General features: G+C 43.6%; 2 protein-coding genes and 1 pseudogene across 2 annotated transcripts; all 3 read left to right on the top strand.

Moving 5' to 3' along the window:
- The first annotated feature begins 101 nt into the window (after positions 1–101).
- On the top strand, positions 102–992 carry LOC123395021 (annotated as a pseudogene).
- A 19,112-nt stretch (positions 993–20,104) lies between these two features.
- LOC123403821 (defensin Tm-AMP-D1.2-like) lies at positions 20,105–20,664 on the top strand. The gene is made up of 2 exons (XM_045097741.1): positions 20,105–20,297; positions 20,384–20,664. Exons 1-2 carry the CDS (start codon positions 20,216–20,218, stop codon positions 20,554–20,556), a joined length of 255 nt encoding a protein of 84 aa, XP_044953676.1. The 5' UTR covers positions 20,105–20,215; the 3' UTR covers positions 20,557–20,664.
- Positions 20,665–23,810: 3,146 nt separating this feature from the next.
- On the top strand, positions 23,811–25,408 carry LOC123403811 (glutathione S-transferase 1-like). Its single transcript, XM_045097732.1, has 3 exons — positions 23,811–24,062; positions 24,238–24,286; positions 24,800–25,408. Exons 1-3 carry the CDS (start codon positions 23,913–23,915, stop codon positions 25,246–25,248), a joined length of 648 nt encoding a protein of 215 aa, XP_044953667.1. The 5' UTR covers positions 23,811–23,912; the 3' UTR covers positions 25,249–25,408.
- Positions 25,409–25,606: the final 198 nt, after the last annotated feature.

The raw sequence follows: 25,606 nt of genomic DNA, 5'->3' as shown, positions 1-25,606 counted from the left end.
CTCCACTTTCCCCCATCGGTCTCCATCCCCAGATCTCTCTCCCCGAACATAACCTCCCCACCCCTCCCTCGCGACCACCCCGCCGCCTCCTTCATCGAAGGATGCCCTCTCTCCCGAGACTCGGCGCCGCCTCCTTGTCCGTCGGAGCGCAGCCGGGCATCAGATTAGGGTACTACGACAAGACATGCCCGGAGCGGAAGGGATCGTGTTCAGGAAGACGACGAGGATCGCCAGGCCGTTGTCGGACTAGGCTGCGTCCCTGCTCCGACTGCACTACCATGACTGCTTCGTGCAGGCTTGCGATGTGTCCATGCTGCTCGACTCCACGGACGGCAGCCCCGCGGAGAAGGATGCCATGCCCAACCAGAGCCCTCGCGGCATGGACGTCGTCGCGCGAGTCAAGGACAAGCCCGAGAAAGTATGCCCGGCCACTGTCTCCCGCGCCGATCTCCTCGCGCTCATGTCACGAGATGCCGTCGTTCTGGTGCTACATCACAACTACTCTGCTTCTTGTTTTATCACGTACTGTACTACCAACTTGTCTTTCTGTATCTAGAAGTATGAATCTAATCGGTCGACCCCAGAGCAAAGGCCTGTCCTGGCTGGTGGTGCTTGGCCGAAGGGACGGCCGGACGTCCAGGGCCGGAAACTGCGGCAGGTTGCCGCTCCTCTACGGAAACATCACGGTCATGATCAAGGTGTTCGCGGCCAAGGGCCTCGATGTGAAGGACCTCGTCATGCTCTCCGCCGCGCACACGTTTGGGAAGGAGCACTGCTCGTCCTTCGCCGACCTCCTTGAGCTCTACAATGGCAGCATCTGCAGCACCGACACGACCCTGGACGAAAGGTACACCGACAGGCTGAGAATGCGCTGCCGCGGCCCCCACGACATCAGCACGACAGCGGAGTTGGACGCCTATCGGCAGGTGGCCAGGAGGCACGGGCTGCTCATGTCGGATGCCGGGCTCATGGATCATCCCTTCAGATTTTAGGAATAACACATGTTCTTCTGCCCCGGCGGTCAGGCTAGCCGGTCGTGTCCTACTCATTCGTCAGTTCAGGTACTCAATAGTTCATCTGAGAAATAATTGGTTGGTCAACAATGTTTCATTGATCTAAGCAACCTTGAGCTATCCTAATCCCCGACCAGACTATTTACAGGTGATGGAAGACTTCTCTTCTTTGATGCGGTGTCGGACTGGAGATAGAACTTGTCTATTTCTAGCCACCTTTCCTTTTTTTATACAGAGTTATTTTTTATATTGGATTTTGGTTTTAAGAAAGCAAAAAAAAAAGGCAATATCAATGGCAAGCACACGAAATACTACTACCTTATTTACCCGTGCTTCTCTTACCGAAATCCATCGTGTACATGGACCAATTCAAGCATTTGTCAATTGTTTTATTTTTCTTCTCTTACGATTTCAAGCATCAATGTGCAGGTTCTGTCTTCATCTATTTAATCGCCATTTGCCACTCCAGAAAACTCTACAGTTTCTCACGTTCTATTTGTGCTTCTCCTCATGGTGTCGTTCCAGTAAATTAATACGCAAGAGGAGGCAATACAACTGTACAAGTGACCTCCTCGTCTAGGTTCCTTAAGTACAGTAACTCTGGCAAGACACCCTGCTAGGGAGGCAACGACTTGGAGTCCAGCAGCGACCACAAGCTGCAGACACACCAATTGACCTTCGAGGAGCTGGAGGAGGCCATCGGTGACTTTGGTGACCAGCGACCGCTTCGGCACCATGTACAAAGGTAGATAACTGGCACGCTCTTGCTATTTCCCTCGAGTTTGACATAGATCAACTTGCTGAGGGCATAGGAATTTGATGTGGTGTTTAGGGCAACTATAATACTAGCTTAATTAATAATTAGGCACTACCTACTGCTGAAATTCTATTTCCTTTCAGCTGATGTAAGATGTTGGCTATTTTCTTTCATGAAGCTACTCTTGAACTTGATATAATCTGCAGTCGGAATTGAAGACCTAAAGAACTACATTAATTGTGCTATCTACCAAGTATTGTTATTTTTCTACATTGATTTCATTGGCTGGTTTTCTTTATCATGCTTGTTAGCTTTTCATGCCATGTTGCATGCTAAATATTAAATGTGGCATGGGAGCAAAAGGGCATTTGTTGTTATTTGTTAATGATAATACTGAACAGAGCATGGTTCTGTTGTGGAAAAACATCCCTTACCTATAGAATTAACTTGGTTGTTGAGCCCTAAAGGATGGATGTGTATTTGGACCAGTAAAATGCCACGTGTTGTATTTGTTCTCTTTTCTTTATCAAACTAGACAGTTACTATCTAACAGAAAGAAAAGGAACAGTAATACACATACACTGTTTTTACTAAAAAGAACAATTTATGCTTTACCCTAATTTCTACCTTTTGTTCAGGCCTTGCAGAGCCTTTACCTTTGTAGCGAATAATGATCATCGAGCTCTTAGAGCAAAGTATATGCTATGATTGCTATGCATTATTTAGCTAGGGTTAAGGTTTTAGAAAAAAAAACATTTTCTTGACGGTGAACCTGGTCGTACATGATGCAATTTCTTTATGCAGCGGAATTATTTGTCCTCATAGAGGGAACTATGGTCTTTGGGCTTAACATAGTTACTTATTGTGTAATTCTACATATTGAAATGTGAGCTTGTAGATGCTTGAGCATGGGACACAGCTTGGATTTCTCTATAAGGGTGGCACACACCATCTTGAGGTGAGCACACACATTTACCAGCACTCTTATCTTCACCGTTGGACCAATTCTGATACATGCCAATAGTAGAGAAATATGTGATCATGAGAGAATTCTCATACATGACACCATCTATCTAGCTAGCAATTGTCTGAATGTAATACAGTAACCTGAAGATGTGTTCTCGCTTTTTGCTTCAATCATATTTTGTGTCTTCTTCCAATAGCAGCCATCTATAGATACAAGTGTCATTTAAACGTGATACGTGAAGTCAAAGCCGATGTTTTATTTTGTTACCATTAGTCTGAATTTTTTATCACATATCTCGTCAACCTAGCTAATAGATCATACATTAAGGGATGCCTCTTCAACAATATGTTATTCAAAATGCCATCTTTCTCTGAAAAGTTTTACTGGCATCAAAATATTTCATTTGTGATCTGCGATCCTTTCCTAATCGGACCAAATTATGTCAACATGTTGTACAATTTTCCTTTCCCTGCCTTGATTGTTCATAAAACATTTGTATGTTCCTAGTAGGTATATTATGATGGCGGTAGTTCATCCTTCCAGTTTTAGAAAAAAATCCTCTCGATTTACAAGTTTATGTGATAAACACAATGTTAACTTTATTTGCACGTGCTTTTGGAGGTGGACTGTAGCGTTGAGAGTGTGAGCCTACGAGGATAGTGGAGCGCAACCAGTTATAGCTAAAAGGTGAAGCCTGGGAGGTGGTGTTCCTACTCATCGTCGCCAAATGTCAATGGTATGCCGATGTATTTCGTCATTATCGCGTAACCCTCACCTCATTTACTATATATCTTCATTATATATAGGTGTTGCTAATCTTTGTCAAGTAATATCCACGATGCCAAGAAATTCTTGAAGTTTGATTAGCGAACCAAATAAAGTGAACCCATAAAAGATAAGCAGGAGGAAGTAGGATGTGCACACGGTGATAGGAAGGGAATATCTAAGAAGTTATGATGATAGAGATTTTGGGTGGAGATGAATGCAGGTGAGAGGTATGGAAACGAGATAAAGATGTGTGTGGCAGGAAATAACACACCTTGATTTGAACTGGTGTGTGTGCATGCATTGTGAAATAAAATACCATTTAATTATAATTTTTTTTTGAATCAGTTAGAGAGTTTGTTCTGTTGAACTAAATGGCGGGTAACACAAATAGAAGAACAACAATAGTATACATACACTGTTGAATTATCTTTGATGTTGTACCGGTACTGGCCTCTGTGGTAGTTCCTAGGTGGACATTCTCAGAGTCACCCTCCTTGAAAAATCTTGTCCCATTTAATGGCTATAATCCTGTCCCATTTAATGGCTATGTGTTTTATGCAGGAGTCAGCCTTTTTCGTAATATGCCTTTTCTCTCACGTGAAGAAAAAACTTGCACCACTTTTCTTAACTAGCACAATATATAGATAAGTGTGGTGAAGGTGCATTATGCACCATTTAACAAAATTTGATTCAGTTCACTTTTTTTAGTCATTCACTTATTTTTATGTGTAAGCTTCTAACAGTGTTTGAGGGTTTTGGCTGTAATTTTCTATGGATATTTCCTAATTTTGATAAAGATGCATTATGTTATTATTATGTGCTCTCTGAATGTTTATGGAACACACATTGGACGTGTTGCAGGGGAGGATTTTTGTTAACTATGTATTTGTTTTAGTTTGATTATCTTAACCATACACCATATTTATTTTTATTTTTATTTATGTTTCCTCGATCACATAAGAGTTGCCTTGTAACAGTTGCGCTACATGCATCTTTTCATTATTCATAATATGAATTTTTTAGTGCACTATCACTCTTTGTGTATTAAAAGGTAACTAACAATGCTAGGGTAGGGATGGAGAGAAGACTACTAAAAAATTACTTAAAGAATGTTCAACAGACAAATGCCAAAACAGGAAACTACAAGAATGTTTTAAATCAATAAAAAAATCTGTAGAAATACACATTTAAAAAAAAGGATCAGACGGTGTTGAAAATGAAGATAAATCGACGGAGGGATGAGGAGGAATGTTTTTTTTAAAGGAGTAGATGATTATGGAGACAACTATTGCTGAGTAGTAGGCGCATTTGAGAGAATCATGACATCATGTTCGACAAACATTTCTTAATGGGAGCAATTGTTTTCTAACTATATTTTGTTATACCGTGACAACGCACGGGCATTAAACTAGTCTCTTATAAAAACAAGACAGGGGGAAGTCTCCTCTCTGTTTCATTATTTACAATCTCTCATCTATATTTCTTTTTTCTTTCTAATCTTCTATGTAATCTAACCTAATCTAATAATAAAAGAAATAGGTAGTTCTAGTCCATCATCATATTTTACAAAAAAACTCCTTCATATATTTAGAGAGTCAACCCTCCGTACAAACACATATTTTTTTCCGATACCAGGTCCCACGTGATGATAGAAATATAATTGCGTGGGTGATGGATCGAACTCAGGTCCTAGGTGGAAGGCAACAACCAACTTATCGGAATCACATTTCAGATCGTCCGCCTATAAAATAGTCCCACGATTGCTCCTTCGCATCGTTTTCCACCAATGTATGTATATCCACGATCTTAAATTAGCAAGCCACCCAAAAAACTAATACTAACAAGAGGCTAAAGAGTGGGTTCGATTTGGGCAGGAATATTAAGAAAGAAGGAATTAACTTAGGAAGAGATCATCTTGCATGAGAAAACCCATGCACATACATGCTCCTAACTAGGAGCTCGGTGCGATGGCACCGCCCATCAAAGCCCCGTGAGATGGAGTTTGACACAACCGACGATGATGTTTGGGTTGGGGCCATCCGTCGCCATGGCACCTAAAAAGGCGACAGAACAGAAGTCCATGGAGTTTGCTGCCCCTTTGGCGGAGCATAAGCAGCAGGCCTAGAAGACAAGCGGTGGTTGTTCATGTCGTCTTGTCGTTCGCGCTCCTCGTCGGCATCACACCTGTCAATGCCGCTTGGCATGTGGGCGTCATGTTCATGTGCAGTGTGTGTGTTGGACATCAAGACCGGGCAACCAGCCACAAGAGATTGCCCTACGGCCGAAGCGTGGCAAAAAGATGATTAGTTTAGCGTTTGATCGTCCCGTTGAGCTTCTGTTATATATCTTTGCTTATCTTGCTTTGCTCATTTTTTAGCCCATCTATAGGGAAATTTGGAACATGGAGTACTTTTGAAAATATTTGATGTTGGATTTGAGTTTTTTTAGTTAATCTCCAAGTGATGTAGGAAAGCCATCAGATACTATTCACCGGATCTCTAATTTTGATATTCCTAAAACCTATTAGGGTTTATGATCTTTTAGATTAAAATATGATTTAGAATGCATATCCGAAGGAGATGTGCATCCATGATACTTTCAGCTGTTTCGATAGTGTTAAAAAAAGTTAACTTGATGAATATGACGATATTTTCGGTTCGCTAAAGAACTGAATGAGAAAAAAAATCAAATGAATATAACTTAATAAAATATAATTAGTGGAAAGAAGGAATTATTCTTCTGTCTACCCATGCGTGTACTTCTTTTCTACGATAAAAAAAATCGTGTTCCAGGAAACTCCCTCCTCACATTGATTGCTTTTAAATTAGCGTCTACCTTAGTTGTGATGTAAAAATCCAGTTTTAGTAGTCGTGCATTTGTTCCACACGTTTCGCTTTGCTGAGCCAATACTCAAAATAACCGACTCGCCTACATTTTTTCTATTGGTGGTCTTATATCAGCAAAGTTGTGAAGGATGATAATCTCCCCTAATAATAAAGCCCGGATCGCTTCTGTCGTCCGTCGTGGTTATTTTACAAAAAAGTCCCTACAGTTTTAGGTAATCAACCCGTACTTCATTTTTAAGTGAATATCTAAAAAACGTTTTGTATTTTACACAAAACCCCTTGCCTTAGTTAGAAACCAACCCGCGATCCCCATCATCCCTACCACAACTTCAGGGCACCACTGGCCTACCCCTGCCTTGCCTCCATGCCCACGAGAAGATCCGCTACGCACGCACCAACAACCATCCTCCAGGCCAGCCCCGCCGACCACCACTACTACAGGTGAGAGGCAGAGGCCCCCAGTCTCGTCGCACGCAGCTCGCGCCCTCCGACGCTGGTGGAGGCAAGATCGAGGAAGACCACGGCCGGAAGACACACACCACCATCCAGGCCCACGCACATCTGCAGCCGCTGCCGGCGCGACTGTCCGCCTTGTTGCCGCTGCGCCCCATTGAAGCGCCGTTTTCCGGGCGAGTCGCCACATCCCGCGCTGCGCCGGGCCACTGGGAAGGAGGGAAGGCCCGTCCCTAAATTGTTTGCTGAAGAGAAAACTCGATGCTCCCAGTCACAGGGTAGCCGCACTGCACGGGCCACCATCCAAGCCGCCCATCATCCTTGCGCTCCACTGCACGCAGCCACCACAACCTCTATCCAGGCGCACACACATCCACGCGCCACCGGCGAGATCTGGGCCTGAAGCCCAGCTGCAAGTCGCCGTCGGAGGGTGGGCTGGACACGACCACGTCGATCGGGAGCCAGCCCTGAGTGCCCTAGTGCAAACCCATGTGGCCACGCCGAGCAGCCACCGAGGTCGGCCCTGAGCAGGCCACCGCTGTCGCACCTCCGCCACAGGCCCAGCTAGCCACCCCCCAAGCGTGCGCGCGCAGGCCAGGCCACCAGGAACTCATACTCAGCCGCGTCGCAACTGGTCGACGAACGCGAAGCAGCCATTGGTCGCGGGCAAGACGGCCTGGTAAATCAGATCGTCAAGATGATGCAGAAGAAAGCTCTGCTGCAGATGGGGTTAACGGAACAAACTCAAAGGAGAGTGGGGGGAGGGGTCAGGGGCGGGGAGGGAGGAGCTTACCGCGCGCATCCTTGCTCGATCCAGGAGCTGGTCAAGGAGAGGGGAACGCGGCGCGCGCGGGGGTGGAGCAAGGACGCGTGGGTGGGAGCACGCATAGAGAAAGATGAAGGAGAGCGGTGCTAGATGCAGGAAGGAGATGGTTATGTGGATAAGGTACACGCAAAGGCAGTAGTGGTAGACTTTTGGTGTGGATTGCCTTATTTATTGGCTGCAACCATCATAAGTTGTTCGATGTTGCTAGGCGTGCCAGCTCCAATTGCATTTCTTTTATCTAAATGAGCACCGATAGAGTTACTTGACATTGTTCTGTCATAGTTTAATGTGCATGCCTATCACGTCTTCTAAATAAATCATCAGATACAATAATCAAAAGTGAATGAACTATTAAAATAAATATTTCTTAAGAAAGAAGATATTTGAAACCGGATCCTTCCCGATAATTGAAATATTTCTTAACTCTGGATGTCATCGACGTGAGTTGGTAATACATGGAGGAGAGAGGGAGCGATGAACAGTAGAGGGAATATGACAACAATGCATTTCAAAATTTGCCTTTTCTTAGACAATCCACCCAAAATTTACAAGTGATTCGGAACAGAGAAAAGCTGGCCAAGATCAAATAGTGCAAAAGAAAAAGAACGGAATATAATCTTTAGAGCCATCGAACCAGATTTGTCATTTTCTTTTCGTTTTGAAAACTTTCCTTATCAGAGAGGGGCCAGGGGCTGGAAGAGAAGAACTTGAATAGTAAACGCTGGAAAGAAGAACCTTAATACTAAACCAAGTTTCGGGAACTTCTTGGTGGCAAAATATATAACCAACATTTTCTATAAAATAATTGACATAGTGAAAACATGTTTCTTTTAGAGTATTAACAAAATGAATTTATATAAACAATACACTTCAATGCACCCCTACTTTTTTACTAAAAAATCATTTGCAAATCTTTTGAAAATTCTAAGAAAAGCTTCGGATTTATTATTAGACTCTGGAATAGAATACAACAGTTTCACCATGTGTATATCCTGTTAAAAATAATTACACCGTTCATTCTCCACCCAATGATAATACCAAGCTGAAGGAGGGGCCATCAACGGACATCCCTGCGACTTCCTCAACTATATACTACATTGTATGGACACTAACAATCTTTTTTTAATTGCAGACACCAAACATGTGTTTGTTTATGATAACGAGTGTTTCAAATTCTTCTTGCTTCAAACAATTCAATCTTTTAAATACGTTCGCTCTTTTAAAAATTCTCAACAAATGTTCCAACATTTTTTTAAAAAGCAGCTAAAAATGGATCACAAAATTTTATGAATTATCTTCCAAAACAACATGTGTTCAAAACAATGTTATTACTGATATTTATCAAAATTGTATATTAAAAATGGCACGTAATATCACACGAAGCAGGTTTTATGATATTTTTTGCAACAGTGTAAAGTTATTACTGATATTTATCAGAATTGTATATTAAAAATGTAACGTAACATCACACGGAGCAGGTTTTACCATATTTTTTGCAACAGTGTAAAGTTATTACTGATATTTATCAGAATTGTATATTAAAAATGTCACGTAATACCAAACGGAGCAGGTTTCGTAAAAAAAATTCGCCCGTTGCAACGCACATGCATTTGTAGTAAAAAGAATGCATGGTTTATTCTCCAGTTGCAAGGTACGGACATTTTTGCTGGTGAACCGTAATAAATACCTCCTCCGTATCGGTATAATAGTATTTGTCGTTGAAGAAAACTAACCTAACTTTTTCCAACAACAAATGTTTGGAAAGAAAGGAAGTGTGCTGCTGCATGGTCCGATCGAGAGAACAGCCGAGTGCGTGGGAAGCACTGCGTCAATACGCCTCGCCTCTCGCGTGGCAACAAGCGGAGTAGGTGGCTGGCAAGTGAAGTGTGAAGTAAAAGCCGGCCGCACTCGGCGCCGCGTGCAAAAGCGTACGTCCACTCACTCCACTCACTCACTCACTCACTCCCTCCACTCACTCACTCACTCACTCACCGGACGTAGCACACGTGTCGCCGTGCATGCACGCGTCGGGCGACACCTGCCGCCATGCCGACGCACACGTAGCGCACCATGCACCGGGAGCCGAATGTAGTTGTCAGGCCCAAAGCCATAAAGCTGCTCTCAGCACCCATCCATCCATCCATCCACCTGTTGAAATTTGGAGGTGGGCCTTAGGCCCACTAGAGAATTTCAGAAAAATCTAAAGGGCCCATGTAGGTGGAAAGCTCTTCTGCTGCCAATATGGTACATCAGAGGAACTTCAATTCTCACAAGCCCAAGGGAAAGAACTCTGTCCAACAGAATACCGACTTCAAGAAGAAGGGGAAGAAGCCCTTCAAGAAGAATAAGAAGGGAGATGGCTGCTATACTTGTGGTTCAGAGGAACATTGGGCGAACAAATGCCCAAACAAGTACAAGAAGCCGGCGCAGGACTCCAAGTCTGCAAACATGATTGTGGGCAACAATGAAAGTGGTGCATCTGGGTACGGTAATTTACTTACTGTATTTACAGTTTGTCAGTCCACCGATTGGTGGGTGGACACAGGTGCAAATATTCATGTGTGTGCTGACTTGTCATTGTTCTCTTCTTATCAGGCCACCGGTCGCGGGTCCGTATTGATGGGGAATGGCGCGAGTGCTTCTGTTCTTGGTGTTGGCACGGTCGATCTGAAGTTTACTTCGGGAAGGATCGTGCAGCTGAAGAACGTGCAGCATGTCCCCGCCATCAAGAAGAATCTCGTTAGTGGCTCCCTTCTGTGTAGAGAAGGGTTTAAGTTGGTGTTCGAGTCTAATAAAGTAGTAGTTACGAAATATGGACTTTTCGTTGGAAAAGGTTATGAATGCGGAGGTCTGTTCCGCCTTTCTCTAGCAGATTTTTGTAATAAAGTCGTGAACAATATTCATTCGAGTGTTAATGAATCTGAAGTTTGGCATTCACGTCTTTGTCACATAAGTTTCGGTGTTATGTCGCGGCTAGCAAAACTGAATTTAATCCCAACTTTCACTTTAGCCAAAGGTTCTAAGTGCCACTCGTGTGTGCAAGCAAAGCAACCTCGCAAGCCTCACAAGGCTGCAGAGGAGAGACACTTGGCACCATTAGAACTCATACATTCTGATCTTTGTGAGATGAATGGTGTGTTGACTAAAGGTGGAAAGAAATACTTCATGACATTGATAGATGATTCCACTAGATTTTGCTATGTGTATCTGTTAAATACTAAAGATGAGGCTCTACACTACTTTAAAATCTATAAGGCAGAAGTTGAGAATCAACTTGAAAAGAAAATTAAACGAGTCCGGTCTGATCGTGGTGGAGAGTACTTCTCAAACGAATTTGATTCATTTTGTGCGGAACACGGCATTATTCATGAGAGGACGCCTCCCTATTCACCCCAGTCAAACGGGGTTGCCGAGCGGAAAAACCGTACTCTAACTGATTTGGTTAACGCCATGTTAGATACATCGGGTTTATCCAAGGCATGGTGGGGGGAGGCTATATTGACCGCGTGTCATGTCCTGAATAAAGTTCCTACAAAAGATAATGAGGTCACTCCCTACGAGGAGTGGTCGAAGAGAAGGACGACACTCTCGTACTTACGTACTTGGGGCTGCTTGGCGAAAGTCAATGTACCGATCCCCAAGAAGCGCAAGCTTGGACCAAAGACTGTGGATTGCGTTAATTTGGGATACGCTAAGAACAGCGTAGGCTATAGATTTCTAGTAGTGAAATCTGAGGTACCTGACGTGAAGGTCGGTACAATAATGGAGTCGAGGGATGCTACATTCTTTGAGGATATATTTCCCATGAGAGATATGCAAAGCACTTCTAGACAGGAATCTGAGATAACTCCTGAGCCTGCCATTCCTATGGAATATTATGAACAAACACATGATGAAAATCCTGAGGAGGATGACGAGGAAGCCCGTGGTAGGGGCAAGAGACAAAGGACTGCAAAGACCTTTGGTGATGATTTCTTCGTATACCTCGTGGATGATAATCCCACTTCTATTTCAGAAGCGTATGCTTCTCCAGATGCTGATTACTGGAAAGCTGCTGTCCGTAGCGAGATGGACTCCATCATGGCTAACGGGACATGGGAAATCACTGATCGTCCCTATGGTTGCAAACCATTGGGATGCAAGTGGGTGTTCAAAAAGAAGCTTAGGCCCGACGGTACAATTGAAAAGTACAAGGCTAGGCTTGTGGCCAAGGGCTATGCCCAGAAAGAAGAGGAAGATTTCTTCGATACTTATTCACCTGTGGCTAGACTGACCACCATTAGAGTACTACTCTCATTGGCGGCCTCTCATGGTCTTCTCGTTCATCAAATGGACGTTAAGACGGCTTTCCTGAATGGAGAGCTAAATGAGGAAATCTATATGCAACAGCCAGATGGCTTTGTGATAGAAGGTCAGGAAGGAAAGGTGTGTAAGTTGCTGAAATCTTTATATGGTCTGAGACAAGCACCTAAGCAATGGCATGAGAAGTTTAATACAACTCTGACATCTGTTGGCTTCGTTGTTAATGAAGCTGACAAATGTGTATACTATCGCCATGGTGGGGGCGAAGGAGTTATATTGTGCTTGTATGTTGATGACATACTGATATTTGGAACCAACCTCAAAGTAATTGAGGAGGTTAAGTCCTTTCTGTCTCAAAACTTTGAGATGAAGGACCTTGGGGTGGCTGATGTTATCTTGAACATCAAGCTATTGAGAGATGATGAGGGTGGGATTACACTTCTGCAATCCCACTATGTTGACAAGATTTTGAGTCGCTTTGGATATTCAGACTGCAAGATTTGTCAAACACCATATGATCCTAGTGTGCTTATTCGAAAGTTTAAAGGCACAGCTATAGATCAATTGAGATTCTCTCAAATTATCGGTTCACTTATGTACCTAGCTAGCGCAACGAGGCCTGACATCGCGTTTGCTGTGAGCAAACTTAGCCGGTTTGTTGCAAACCCGGGCGAAGTTCATTGGCGTGCTGTTGAAAGAATTATGCGCTACTTGAAAGGTACTGTCAACCACGGGCTTCACTATACGGGATTCCCATCGGTACTTGAAGGGTATAGTGACGCGAATTGGATCTCTGATGCTGATGAGATGAAGGCCACTACTGGGTATATGTTTACTCTTGGGGGTGGTGCTGTTTCCTGGAAGTCTTGCAAGCAAACGATCTTAACAAGATCGACAATGGAAGCAGAATTAACAGCATTAGACACATCTGGTGTCGAAGCAGAATTTCTTCGAGATCTTTTGATGGACTTACCTGTGGTTGAGAAGCCAGTTCCGGCTATCCTTATGAACTGCGATAATCAGACGGTTATTGTTAAAGTGAAGAGTTCAAAGGACAATATGAAGTCCAACAAACATATAAGAATGAGATTGAAGTCTGTCAGACGTTTGAGAAACTCCGGAGTGATAGCGTTGGATTATATCCAAACGGCTAAGAATCTGGCAGATCCCTTTACTAAAGGGCTATCACGTGTTGTGATAGATAGTGCATCGAGGGAGATGGGTATGAGACCCACATGAGTTGCCATGGTAGTAACCTAACCTATATGATCGGAGATCCCGTGAAGTAGGACCTGGGAAAACAAGCCAGTGGTGAACTGAGGAGAGTAACTTTACTAACCCACTCCGTTGGAGATGCAATACTCTCGGATACTGTATGGTAGGATGACTACTGTCTTAATGTGTTCTAAAGCTTATATGTAAGCAAGATGCTGTCCTACAGAGCGATCTTTGGAGGAACACACCTATATGAGCTTGACTGCTGGTCACAGTCTATGAGATTTGGGTGATCTCTAGTAAACTCATGAATAGGCCAGGAGTGTGACTAATATGCTCCACCCGAGGGGTCACCTTCGGCAGCCTAGTACTAGTAAGACTTGTGGTGAAGCTCCTTTACGCCAAACTGACAATTCAAGGCATAGTCCATTGTTCAGTTGTGAAGGGGTGTAGCTACTTGTTCTAGGTGAAGCTCAACCTTAACAGGTCTTCACTGAAATGCTGGTATATTAAAACAGTGATTGGAACGAGGGAACACGATGTGCCCTTGAGATCTGGTGGGGGATTGTTGAAATTTGGAGGTGGGCCTTAGGCCCACTAGAGAATTTCAGAAAAATCTAAAGGGCCCATGTAGGTGGTGGCATGGCAAGGTGGTGGGAGTTTAGTCCCACCCCGCTAGTGGAGGAGAGTTTGGACCCCTTTATAAGGGTCTCTCTTCCACATGCTATTGGAGAGTGAGAAGAGAAGGTGCCCTCGCGCACTCCTCCTCCGCCGCCCGCCTCGCCTCGTCACGACGCGCCGCGGGTTGCGGGAATGAGCCGAGCCGAGCTCATACCTACGCGCTTATTTTTGCCGGTCAGGAACGGAGAATACGTAACGGACAAGGAAACGATCCGAGACGTCGGATCGTGATCGTTACCGACTCGGACTCTTCCACCCAGCCGTCTTTATAAGCACGCGATCGCCTACCCTAGCCGTCACGAAATCAGATCACATCTGCCTCACGCGTTCGTTCCTTGAACTGCTGCTGCCGCCGGCGACTCCGTCCCGTTTACCGCGTACACGGTCGACGGGAGAGCAGGCCTCCGAAACCTCGCCTCTCCGGTTCCTGTACGGGAGAGGGGCGATTAGGTTTTTGGGGAGCGATCACGCGACTGCTCGCCTCCGTCCGTCTGCTTCGTCTACGTCCGCGTCGCCCTCGTCATCGCCATGTCTTCACCAAGCGAAGCTGATCGTCTCCGCGAGGAAGCCGAAAAGAAGACGGCAGAGGATACTGCCTCTGCCGCCGCCGCCGCTGCTGCTGCTACGGCCAACTGGCCGATTGGAGGGTATGACTCGTTTATCCTCTTGTTCGTATTTATTCTAGCAGTACTACTTGTTTGCATAGATGTATCCACTATATGCGTAGTATGTGCTAGGTTAGCTCAACATCAGTATGTCATTAGTCTAGTCAATGCCATGCTAGTTATTATTTTGTGGATTAATCTACTCGGAAAATTGCCTATTTACTCAACAATCCAAAAACCTAATGTCTGTAGGAATTTTTCGAGTAATGGTTTTGCTGCTGCACTGAAACCGGATAAGTTTACCGGTACTTTTTTCAAGCGTTGGCAAACGAGAACCACCTTATGGCTCACGGCTATGAACGTGTTCTGGGTAGCCGGTGTCACTCCTACGGAAACTATCACTCCTGAACAGGAGAAGATGTTTAAGGAGGCCACCGTCCTATTCCTTGGAGCAGTCATTAGCGTGATCGGAGATAAGCTGGTTGATGCATATTTACATATGCATGTTGCCAAGGACTTGTGGGAGGCGCTCGAATCTAAATTCGGGGCCACCGATGCTGGGAGTGAGATGTATGTTATGGAGCAGTTCCACGATTACAAGATGGTTGACAACCGTTCTGTATTGGAACAAGCTCATGAGATAATATGCATAGCTAAGGAACTTGAGGTTCTTAAGTGCAATTTGCCGGGCAAGTTTGTCGCGGGCTGTATAATTGCTAAGCTCCCTAATTCCTGGAGGAACTTTGCTACTACTCTGAAACATCAGAGGCGTGAGTTCTCAGTAGAGGACATCATCGGCCATCTGAGTGTTGAGCAGAACTCGAGAGCAAAGGACTCCAATGGAAAAGCGGTGGAAAGCTCTTCTGCTGCCAATATGGTACATCAGAGGAACTTCAATTCTCACAAGCCCAAGGGAAAGAACTCTGTCCAACAGAATACCGACTTCAAGAAGAAGGGGAAGAAGCCCTTCAAGAAGAATAAGAAGGGAGATGGCTGCTATACTTGTGGTTCAGAGGAACATTGGGCGAACAAATGCCCAAACAAGTACAAGAAGCCGGCGCAGGACTCCAAGTCTGCAAACATGATTGTGGGCAACAATGAAAGTGGTGCATCTGGGTACGGTAATTTACTTACTGTATTTACAGTTTGTCAGTCCACCGATTGGTGGGTGGACACAGGTGCAAATATTCATGTGTGTGCTGACTTGTCATTGTTCTCTTCTTATCAGGCCACCGGTCGCGGGTCCGTATTGATGGGGAATGGCGCGAGTGCTTCTGTTCTTGGTGTTGGCACGGTCGATCTGAAGTTTACTTCGGGAAGGATCGTGCAGCTGAAGAACGTGCAGCATGTCCCCGCCATCAAGAAGAATCTCGTTAGTGGCTCCCTTCTGTGTAGAGAAGGGTTTAAGTTGGTGTTCGAGTCTAATAAAGTAGTAGTTACGAAATATGGACTTTTCGTTGGAAAAGGTTATGAATGCGGAGGTCTGTTCCGCCTTTCTCTAGCAGATTTTTGTAATAAAGTCGTGAACAATATTCATTCGAGTGTTAATGAATCTGAAGTTTGGCATTCACGTCTTTGTCACATAAGTTTCGGTGTTATGTCGCGGCTAGCAAAACTGAATTTAATCCCAACTTTCACTTTAGCCAAAGGTTCTAAGTGCCACTCGTGTGTGCAAGCAAAGCAACCTCGCAAGCCTCACAAGGCTGCAGAGGAGAGACACTTGGCACCATTAGAACTCATACATTCTGATCTTTGTGAGATGAATGGTGTGTTGACTAAAGGTGGAAAGAAATACTTCATGACATTGATAGATGATTCCACTAGATTTTGCTATGTGTATCTGTTAAATACTAAAGATGAGGCTCTACACTACTTTAAAATCTATAAGGCAGAAGTTGAGAATCAACTTGAAAAGAAAATTAAACGAGTCCGGTCTGATCGTGGTGGAGAGTACTTCTCAAACGAATTTGATTCATTTTGTGCGGAACACGGCATTATTCATGAGAGGACGCCTCCCTATTCACCCCAGTCAAACGGGGTTGCCGAGCGGAAAAACCGTACTCTAACTGATTTGGTTAACGCCATGTTAGATACATCGGGTTTATCCAAGGCATGGTGGGGGGAGGCTATATTGACCGCGTGTCATGTCCTGAATAAAGTTCCTACAAAAGATAATGAGGTCACTCCCTACGAGGAGTGGTCGAAGAGAAGGACGACACTCTCGTACTTACGTACTTGGGGCTGCTTGGCGAAAGTCAATGTACCGATCCCCAAGAAGCGCAAGCTTGGACCAAAGACTGTGGATTGCGTTAATTTGGGATACGCTAAGAACAGCGTAGGCTATAGATTTCTAGTAGTGAAATCTGAGGTACCTGACGTGAAGGTCGGTACAATAATGGAGTCGAGGGATGCTACATTCTTTGAGGATATATTTCCCATGAGAGATATGCAAAGCACTTCTAGACAGGAATCTGAGATAACTCCTGAGCCTGCCATTCCTATGGAATATTATGAACAAACACATGATGAAAATCCTGAGGAGGATGACGAGGAAGCCCGTGGTAGGGGCAAGAGACAAAGGACTGCAAAGACCTTTGGTGATGATTTCTTCGTATACCTCGTGGATGATAATCCCACTTCTATTTCAGAAGCGTATGCTTCTCCAGATGCTGATTACTGGAAAGCTGCTGTCCGTAGCGAGATGGACTCCATCATGGCTAACGGGACATGGGAAATCACTGATCGTCCCTATGGTTGCAAACCATTGGGATGCAAGTGGGTGTTCAAAAAGAAGCTTAGGCCCGACGGTACAATTGAAAAGTACAAGGCTAGGCTTGTGGCCAAGGGCTATGCCCAGAAAGAAGAGGAAGATTTCTTCGATACTTATTCACCTGTGGCTAGACTGACCACCATTAGAGTACTACTCTCATTGGCGGCCTCTCATGGTCTTCTCGTTCATCAAATGGACGTTAAGACGGCTTTCCTGAATGGAGAGCTAAATGAGGAAATCTATATGCAACAGCCAGATGGCTTTGTGATAGAAGGTCAGGAAGGAAAGGTGTGTAAGTTGCTGAAATCTTTATATGGTCTGAGACAAGCACCTAAGCAATGGCATGAGAAGTTTAATACAACTCTGACATCTGTTGGCTTCGTTGTTAATGAAGCTGACAAATGTGTATACTATCGCCATGGTGGGGGCGAAGGAGTTATATTGTGCTTGTATGTTGATGACATACTGATATTTGGAACCAACCTCAAAGTAATTGAGGAGGTTAAGTCCTTTCTGTCTCAAAACTTTGAGATGAAGGACCTTGGGGTGGCTGATGTTATCTTGAACATCAAGCTATTGAGAGATGATGAGGGTGGGATTACACTTCTGCAATCCCACTATGTTGACAAGATTTTGAGTCGCTTTGGATATTCAGACTGCAAGATTTGTCAAACACCATATGATCCTAGTGTGCTTATTCGAAAGTTTAAAGGCACAGCTATAGATCAATTGAGATTCTCTCAAATTATCGGTTCACTTATGTACCTAGCTAGCGCAACGAGGCCTGACATCGCGTTTGCTGTGAGCAAACTTAGCCGGTTTGTTGCAAACCCGGGCGAAGTTCATTGGCGTGCTGTTGAAAGAATTATGCGCTACTTGAAAGGTACTGTCAACCACGGGCTTCACTATACGGGATTCCCATCGGTACTTGAAGGGTATAGTGACGCGAATTGGATCTCTGATGCTGATGAGATGAAGGCCACTACTGGGTATATGTTTACTCTTGGGGGTGGTGCTGTTTCCTGGAAGTCTTGCAAGCAAACGATCTTAACAAGATCGACAATGGAAGCAGAATTAACAGCATTAGACACATCTGGTGTCGAAGCAGAATTTCTTCGAGATCTTTTGATGGACTTACCTGTGGTTGAGAAGCCAGTTCCGGCTATCCTTATGAACTGCGATAATCAGACGGTTATTGTTAAAGTGAAGAGTTCAAAGGACAATATGAAGTCCAACAAACATATAAGAATGAGATTGAAGTCTGTCAGACGTTTGAGAAACTCCGGAGTGATAGCGTTGGATTATATCCAAACGGCTAAGAATCTGGCAGATCCCTTTACTAAAGGGCTATCACGTGTTGTGATAGATAGTGCATCGAGGGAGATGGGTATGAGACCCACATGAGTTGCCATGGTAGTAACCTAACCTATATGATCGGAGATCCCGTGAAGTAGGACCTGGGAAAACAAGCCAGTGGTGAACTGAGGAGAGTAACTTTACTAACCCACTCCGTTGGAGATGCAATACTCTCGGATACTGTATGGTAGGATGACTACTGTCTTAATGTGTTCTAAAGCTTATATGTAAGCAAGATGCTGTCCTACAGAGCGATCTTTGGAGGAACACACCTATATGAGCTTGACTGCTGGTCACAGTCTATGAGATTTGGGTGATCTCTAGTAAACTCATGAATAGGCCAGGAGTGTGACTAATATGCTCCACCCGAGGGGTCACCTTCGGCAGCCTAGTACTAGTAAGACTTGTGGTGAAGCTCCTTTACGCCAAACTGACAATTCAAGGCATAGTCCATTGTTCAGTTGTGAAGGGGTGTAGCTACTTGTTCTAGGTGAAGCTCAACCTTAACAGGTCTTCACTGAAATGCTGGTATATTAAAACAGTGATTGGAACGAGGGAACACGATGTGCCCTTGAGATCTGGTGGGGGATTGTTGAAATTTGGAGGTGGGCCTTAGGCCCACTAGAGAATTTCAGAAAAATCTAAAGGGCCCATGTAGGTGGTGGCATGGCAAGGTGGTGGGAGTTTAGTCCCACCCCGCTAGTGGAGGAGAGTTTGGACCCCTTTATAAGGGTCTCTCTTCCACATGCTATTGGAGAGTGAGAAGAGAAGGTGCCCTCGCGCACTCCTCCTCCGCCGCCCGCCTCGCCTCGTCACGACGCGCCGCGGGTTGCGGGAATGAGCCGAGCCGAGCTCATACCTACGCGCTTATTTTTGCCGGTCAGGAACGGAGAATACGTAACGGACAAGGAAACGATCCGAGACGTCGGATCGTGATCGTTACCGACTCGGACTCTTCCACCCAGCCGTCTTTATAAGCACGCGATCGCCTACCCTAGCCGTCACGAAATCAGATCACATCTGCCTCACGCGTTCGTTCCTTGAACTGCTGCTGCCGCCGGCGACTCCGTCCCGTTTACCGCGTACACGGTCGACGGGAGAGCAGGCCTCCGAAACCTCGCCTCTCCGGTTCCTGTACGGGAGAGGGGCGATTAGGTTTTTGGGGAGCGATCACGCGACTGCTCGCCTCCGTCCGTCTGCTTCGTCTACGTCCGCGTCGCCCTCGTCATCGCCATGTCTTCACCAAGCGAAGCTGATCGTCTCCGCGAGGAAGCCGAAAAGAAGACGGCAGAGGATACTGCCTCTGCCGCCGCCGCCGCTGCTGCTGCTACGGCCAACTGGCCGATTGGAGGGTATGACTCGTTTATCCTCTTGTTCGTATTTATTCTAGCAGTACTACTTGTTTGCATAGATGTATCCACTATATGCGTAGTATGTGCTAGGTTAGCTCAACATCAGTATGTCATTAGTCTAGTCAATGCCATGCTAGTTATTATTTTGTGGATTAATCTACTCGGAAAATTGCCTATTTACTCAACACCACCAACGCCGTAAACTCCTCCTTCTCTTTGCTTCTCCCCGCCGCCGCCGCCGCAGCAGCAGATCTCTGATTTGGCACTCGGACTCGGGTGAAGCAACCAGCCAGCAAGCAGAGAGATGGCGTTGCTCTCCCCTCGTCGCATGGCCGCCACGCCGGCCGCCCTCCTCCTCCTCCTGCTCCTCCTCGTCGCCGCCACCGGTACGTCCGTCCGCCGCCGCCGCCGAGCTTCCCTGTAAACTCTAGTTAATTGCTTACCGTGGTGGTTGCGTTGCGTTGCATTGCAGAGATGGGGAAGACGGCGGAGGCCCGGACGTGCGAGTCGCAGAGCCACAAGTTCAAGGGCGCCTGCTTCAGCGACACCAACTGCGCCAGCGTCTGCCGCACGGAGGACTTCCCCCGCGGCCACTGCAGCACGCACTACGCCGCTCGCAAGTGCTACTGCGAGCGGGACTGCTGAGCAGTTGTCTTGGTCTTGCGTTGTGCCGTTGTCTGTCTGTTCCGTGTCTTGATTAGGATGGTGACAAGGAAATAAAAGCAGCCCTGCGTGTTCTTGCGGCTTCAGTTACTTTCTGGCCTCTCCGTGCTGTGTTTCTCTGCCTTGTCTTGTGATGTGTTGGGTTGGATTCAGCTGGCAGAAAACAGAAAAGATTATTTCAGTTAATTAGTTGGCTTGCCTTGATTTTTTAGGCACTGATCTGTGCCGGCCGAAACTTTCGGCTGGTCATCCGATTCATGCAGCAAAATCGTCGATGATAGCAGAAACAAGTAGCGATATAGCAAGTTCGGTCATGGATAAAAAACGACGTTTGATGATTTTGCTATCGGTTGTAGCAACAATCAACTGACTGTGAACTCGTATGCTGCCTTTGCCTTTTTTACTGAATACCGGTTGTAGCAACACTCAACACCGGTTGCAGTGCAAAAAAACCATCGTTCCCGTCGAGCTCCGCCATCATGAATGTAGAAAATTTCATCAATGGTAGTAAAAATCACCAAGAATTGCAGCAAAAACAGAAAAATCACCAAGAATTGCAGCTCCACCATTATGAATGTAGCAAAATATATGTCGATAAATGATAACAGTTGCAGTAAAAAATAACACCTCACAGCAAAGGAACCCTCTTTGCACGCTCCACACATAACCGGCCGAAAGCTTTAGCCTCTTCTTTTAGTGTTTAATGTTTTTCAATATGCATTAGTAGAAAAAGGGGCTTCCGTCCCAGCTTAATTTACACATTAGTCTCGGTTTGAACCATTATATGTATAGGAAATTGTTCAACGACGGTGGTTCGCAAAATGGTTAACCTATATCCATCAAATGTTTAACATGCATAAGTTTTTCAATATGTTATTTAAATTATATTCACAATATAATTGAAAGATGTTCAATATTCGTGAAAAATATGTAATGGTTATTTAAAAATGGTTGATACACTAAAACTGGGAGTATTAAAAAAACCCAACATTTTGAAAAAATAAAAATATTAAATTTGAATGGAATAAAAAATGGAAAGAGAAGAGAAAAACTGAAATAAAAAATAAACAGAAAACAAAAACCAGAACCTTCCTCAAACCATCAAAATCAAAACTAAGTAAATTGGCCAGCCCACCTCAGCGATATATAGCGATCGTGGCTCTCAAGCGCCCGTCGTCGTATTCGTTGCAGCATTTTTCTTCATCGTTGTTGTGGGCTTTGGGTTTCACTTGGTGCTCGTTTCACATTTCTTATTTTGTAAAATAAATTTTAGTTCGTATGCGTGAACATTTTAAAAACACATAATGAACATTTCTACAATACACAATTATATATTTAAATACATGACGAACATTTTGAAATTTTTCTTTTCCTAAATTTTCATAATATTTGCTATCTATAATTCCTTCAAAAATTAGGAACATATTATTAATATCTAAATAAAGTAATGAAAATAAAAATATTTTAGTTAATGTGTTTTCATTTTTACGGACCATATTTTTATATTGTCATCTGGTGTATGACTGTTGATGCCGCATACTCCCTCCGTTCCTAAATATAAGTCTTTTAAGAGATTTCATTACAAGTCTACATACGAAGCAAAATGAATGAATCTATACTCTAAAGTATGTCTATATGCATTCGTATATAGTCTAGTAGTAGAATCTCTACAAAGACTTATATTTAGGAACGGAGGGAGTAGGTTATAGTATACATAATTATTTTGAGTGTACATTTGGGTCTTTTCTATAAATCCCAAATGCTATACATAATTCATGTTTCGAGGTTCCTTTTGAGATTTTTTAGTACTTATTAATATATTAATATTTATTTTTACTTTTAATCATCTTCTGTGAAGGGTGTCTTTCATAAACCAGTGCAAAGGTTGGGTGAGTACTTTACATGTTGTAAAATGTTGAAGAAGATTAGACAAGTGCCCGCAAATAATCATTATAAGCCCTAATTTCTAGGGTTTCTTTTCATGTTTCTTAATCAATAAATTTCTCACTTCATCGCAGACAGAAACATATTGGTTTTTTATGTTATGTTCATTTCCTCTTGTGTATAGGTACAACACACTCCAAATAGTATTTCTAGCAGTTTTCTTCAAGAAACTAAAAAGGGTTATGTTTGGATATTTGGCTTGACCGTCCACATAGGTATCATCCTCATTTCACTTGCATGATCACTAGAAATGTTTAACATATTGGCGGAGCTTGAAATAATTTTTTGAGCAAGGAGGAAATTGCTATTGGGGTAGCAATCCTGATGATTTGTTGCTAGAGACAATATTTGTTCTGAAAAGAGAGGAGTTGCTCGACGCGTGGTTGTGGTGTCCTTACATGTTTCAGCCTCGATGTCAACGAGTGGTTTGTCGTGTGAGCCATTTGAGCCATTTGGGAGTTCTCATTCCACGGCAAAATCGGAGATTAGATGCTATAAATTCACATGCATGGGTCGGCCCACGCATGTTTAGTTTTTTTGTCCCGCTCACTCCATTGTTGGTTGCCAGCTACCATTTTTATTTTCTAAAATATTTTGTTGAAATAAAAAATGATGGATGTTAGAAGGAAAAAAATAGTTGTTGCATTTTCGCAAAATTAAGCAAATCATGATTTAAAAAGTATATTCATATATTTAAAAAATGTTTGCAAAATTTATATAAAGCTACCAAGTTTTAGAAAAACATTCACAAACTTTTAAAAAATGTTTTTGAACTTTAAATATATTTGTGAATTTAACACCCTTATAGGTGGGGCTCCAACGGCCCTATAGCCCTCGACGCACCAGGAGGCTCCAATTCTAGGAAGCTTAGTATCTTATTAATAGATATATAGTTTTAGTAAGATCAAAGTTTAATGAATAGATATATAGTTAATTGGAGCCTCCTAGGGCAAAGCGATTTAATTATTAGTTGACAACTAATAATTGACACCTAGCTATTTAACAAGACACCTAGCTATTTAATGAATAGATATATAGTTTTAGTAAGATCAAAGCTACTAGGGCAAGAACTAGCTAGGTGTCAATTATTAGTTGTCTTGTTCAAGTAAGTTGTCAACTGCTCTCAGCCCAGATAAGCTCACATCAGGAAGTCTCGATCGTATTAATTAATTGTGCTTGCTTGCTAAGTAAGAGCTGTGCATTACTTTGTTGCTAGGTAATTTCAAAACCAGATGGTATGCTTCAAGCTGCAATGGGCTGACCACTAGTTATCTATAAAAACCACACCTTTGCGTCTTGTATGTACACCACAAAAACCATAATTCCCAAGGATCCCCTTAGCCTTCGTCTTGGCTCCACAACAGCACAACTGATACTAGTAAGGAAGAAATAAAATGGCTCCGGTGAAGGTGTACGGGCTGCCTATGAATGGGAGCGTGGCGCGCGTTCTGGCGTGCCTGGAGGAGGTAGGCGCCGAGTACGAGGTCGTGGCCGTTGACCTACACACCGGCGAGCACAAGAGGCCGCCGCATCTTGCTCGTAATGTATGTTGCCGTCATGTCCCTCTTTGATTACATACACATACATGCTTTGTATCTATCTTCTTGCCTCTTTGATTATATAGTTGAATTGTTGTAAGGTTAATTAGATGCATCGAGTTACATGAATCAACTTTATAAAAGTTGGCACGGATTTACTTTTCTTGTTTCTTGTTCACAGCCCTTCGGCCAGGTCCCAGCGTTCCAGGATGGAGACCTAGTTCTCTTTGGTGAGTAGCTTATTGGCTTAATTTGTGTGATGTTGTAACTAGAGTAGGTTGTACACTATCATTTACTATTGTTAGTGTCATGTCAGGCGCCTTAGTTGAGATAGTGAATTTAGATAATGGCAGGCTTTAAAATGTCACACTCATGTCTCCTTTTTCGACTAGTTAAGCACATCCTCTAGGTCACTAGCCTAGCATATATATACTTAAGCCGTTCCTTCTACTTGTATTGCTAGCATATTTTAGTTCCTTTCGATATAAAAGATAAGATTATGTACTTCGAATAACCAGAACATCATGAGTAAAAAGGGCAAGGCCCCATATTGCGCCACCGAATTATTCCAAACTTGTTATGGTTTGAAAATAGAGATGAGCCAAATCTCCTTGCATTACGAAGGATTTTTTTAATACATATGCAAAAATTATAAGAACATGAATTCCATAAAAATAATTAGAAAAATGAATCTGTATAACTAGATGAATTGTTTGTGTGTATAACTAGTTGGATTTTGACAGAATCACGAGCAATCTCAAAGTATATACTCCGGAAAGGATCATCAGACTTACTGAGGGAAAATAACCTCTCTGAGTCCGCAATGATTGATGTGTGGCTTGACGTCGAATCCCACAAATTTGACAACGCCATGCTGCCAATCATCTTCCAAGGTCTCGTCATCCCGGTTTACATGGGCGGGACTAGCGATCTCAAAATTCTTGAAGAAAACCTGGAGAAACTGAAGGAAATCATGGAAGTCTATGAGGAACGCCTGTCCAAGTCCAAGTACTTGGCAGGGGATTTCATTAGCTTAGCGGACATTAGCCATTTCCCAATGGTTCACCTATTGCATGAAACTCCCTATGCGGCGGTGCTCGATGCATATCCACATGTGAAAGCATGGATTGCTGGCGTAATGGATCGGCCTGCTGTGAAGAAGGTCATTGTGCTCATGAAGACATTTGGTTGACAAAGAACTATACAAAGAGATTAATGTTATTGGACATGCATGATGCGGTTGTGGTTTCAAAATACTATGATTTTAATAAAGGGGGCACACTCTGTAATAGCTAGTATCTCTTTTCTCAGTTTGTATAATTGTCATGTATCAGTTATATTTCATTGTTTTATAGTGTGTTTATTCTTCCCATTTCACGTCACATCATTTTAATTGAGGTGATTAAATCATTAAAACTGTAGCAAAAATGCATTACTTTAAGTATATGATGTGCATTTGGTAGGATCTATAGTTCTAGTTGTGTATTAACCACCAAGACGTGGTGGGTATGTGGCAGTAGAATAGAGTGGCCTTGGAACCATTAATTTGG

This window comes from Hordeum vulgare, chromosome 1H (assembly GCF_904849725.1).
Source record: "Hordeum vulgare subsp. vulgare chromosome 1H, MorexV3_pseudomolecules_assembly, whole genome shotgun sequence".
NCBI classification, from domain to species: domain Eukaryota; kingdom Viridiplantae; phylum Streptophyta; class Magnoliopsida; order Poales; family Poaceae; genus Hordeum; species Hordeum vulgare.
This window is presented reverse-complemented; position numbering and strand designations above follow the sequence as displayed.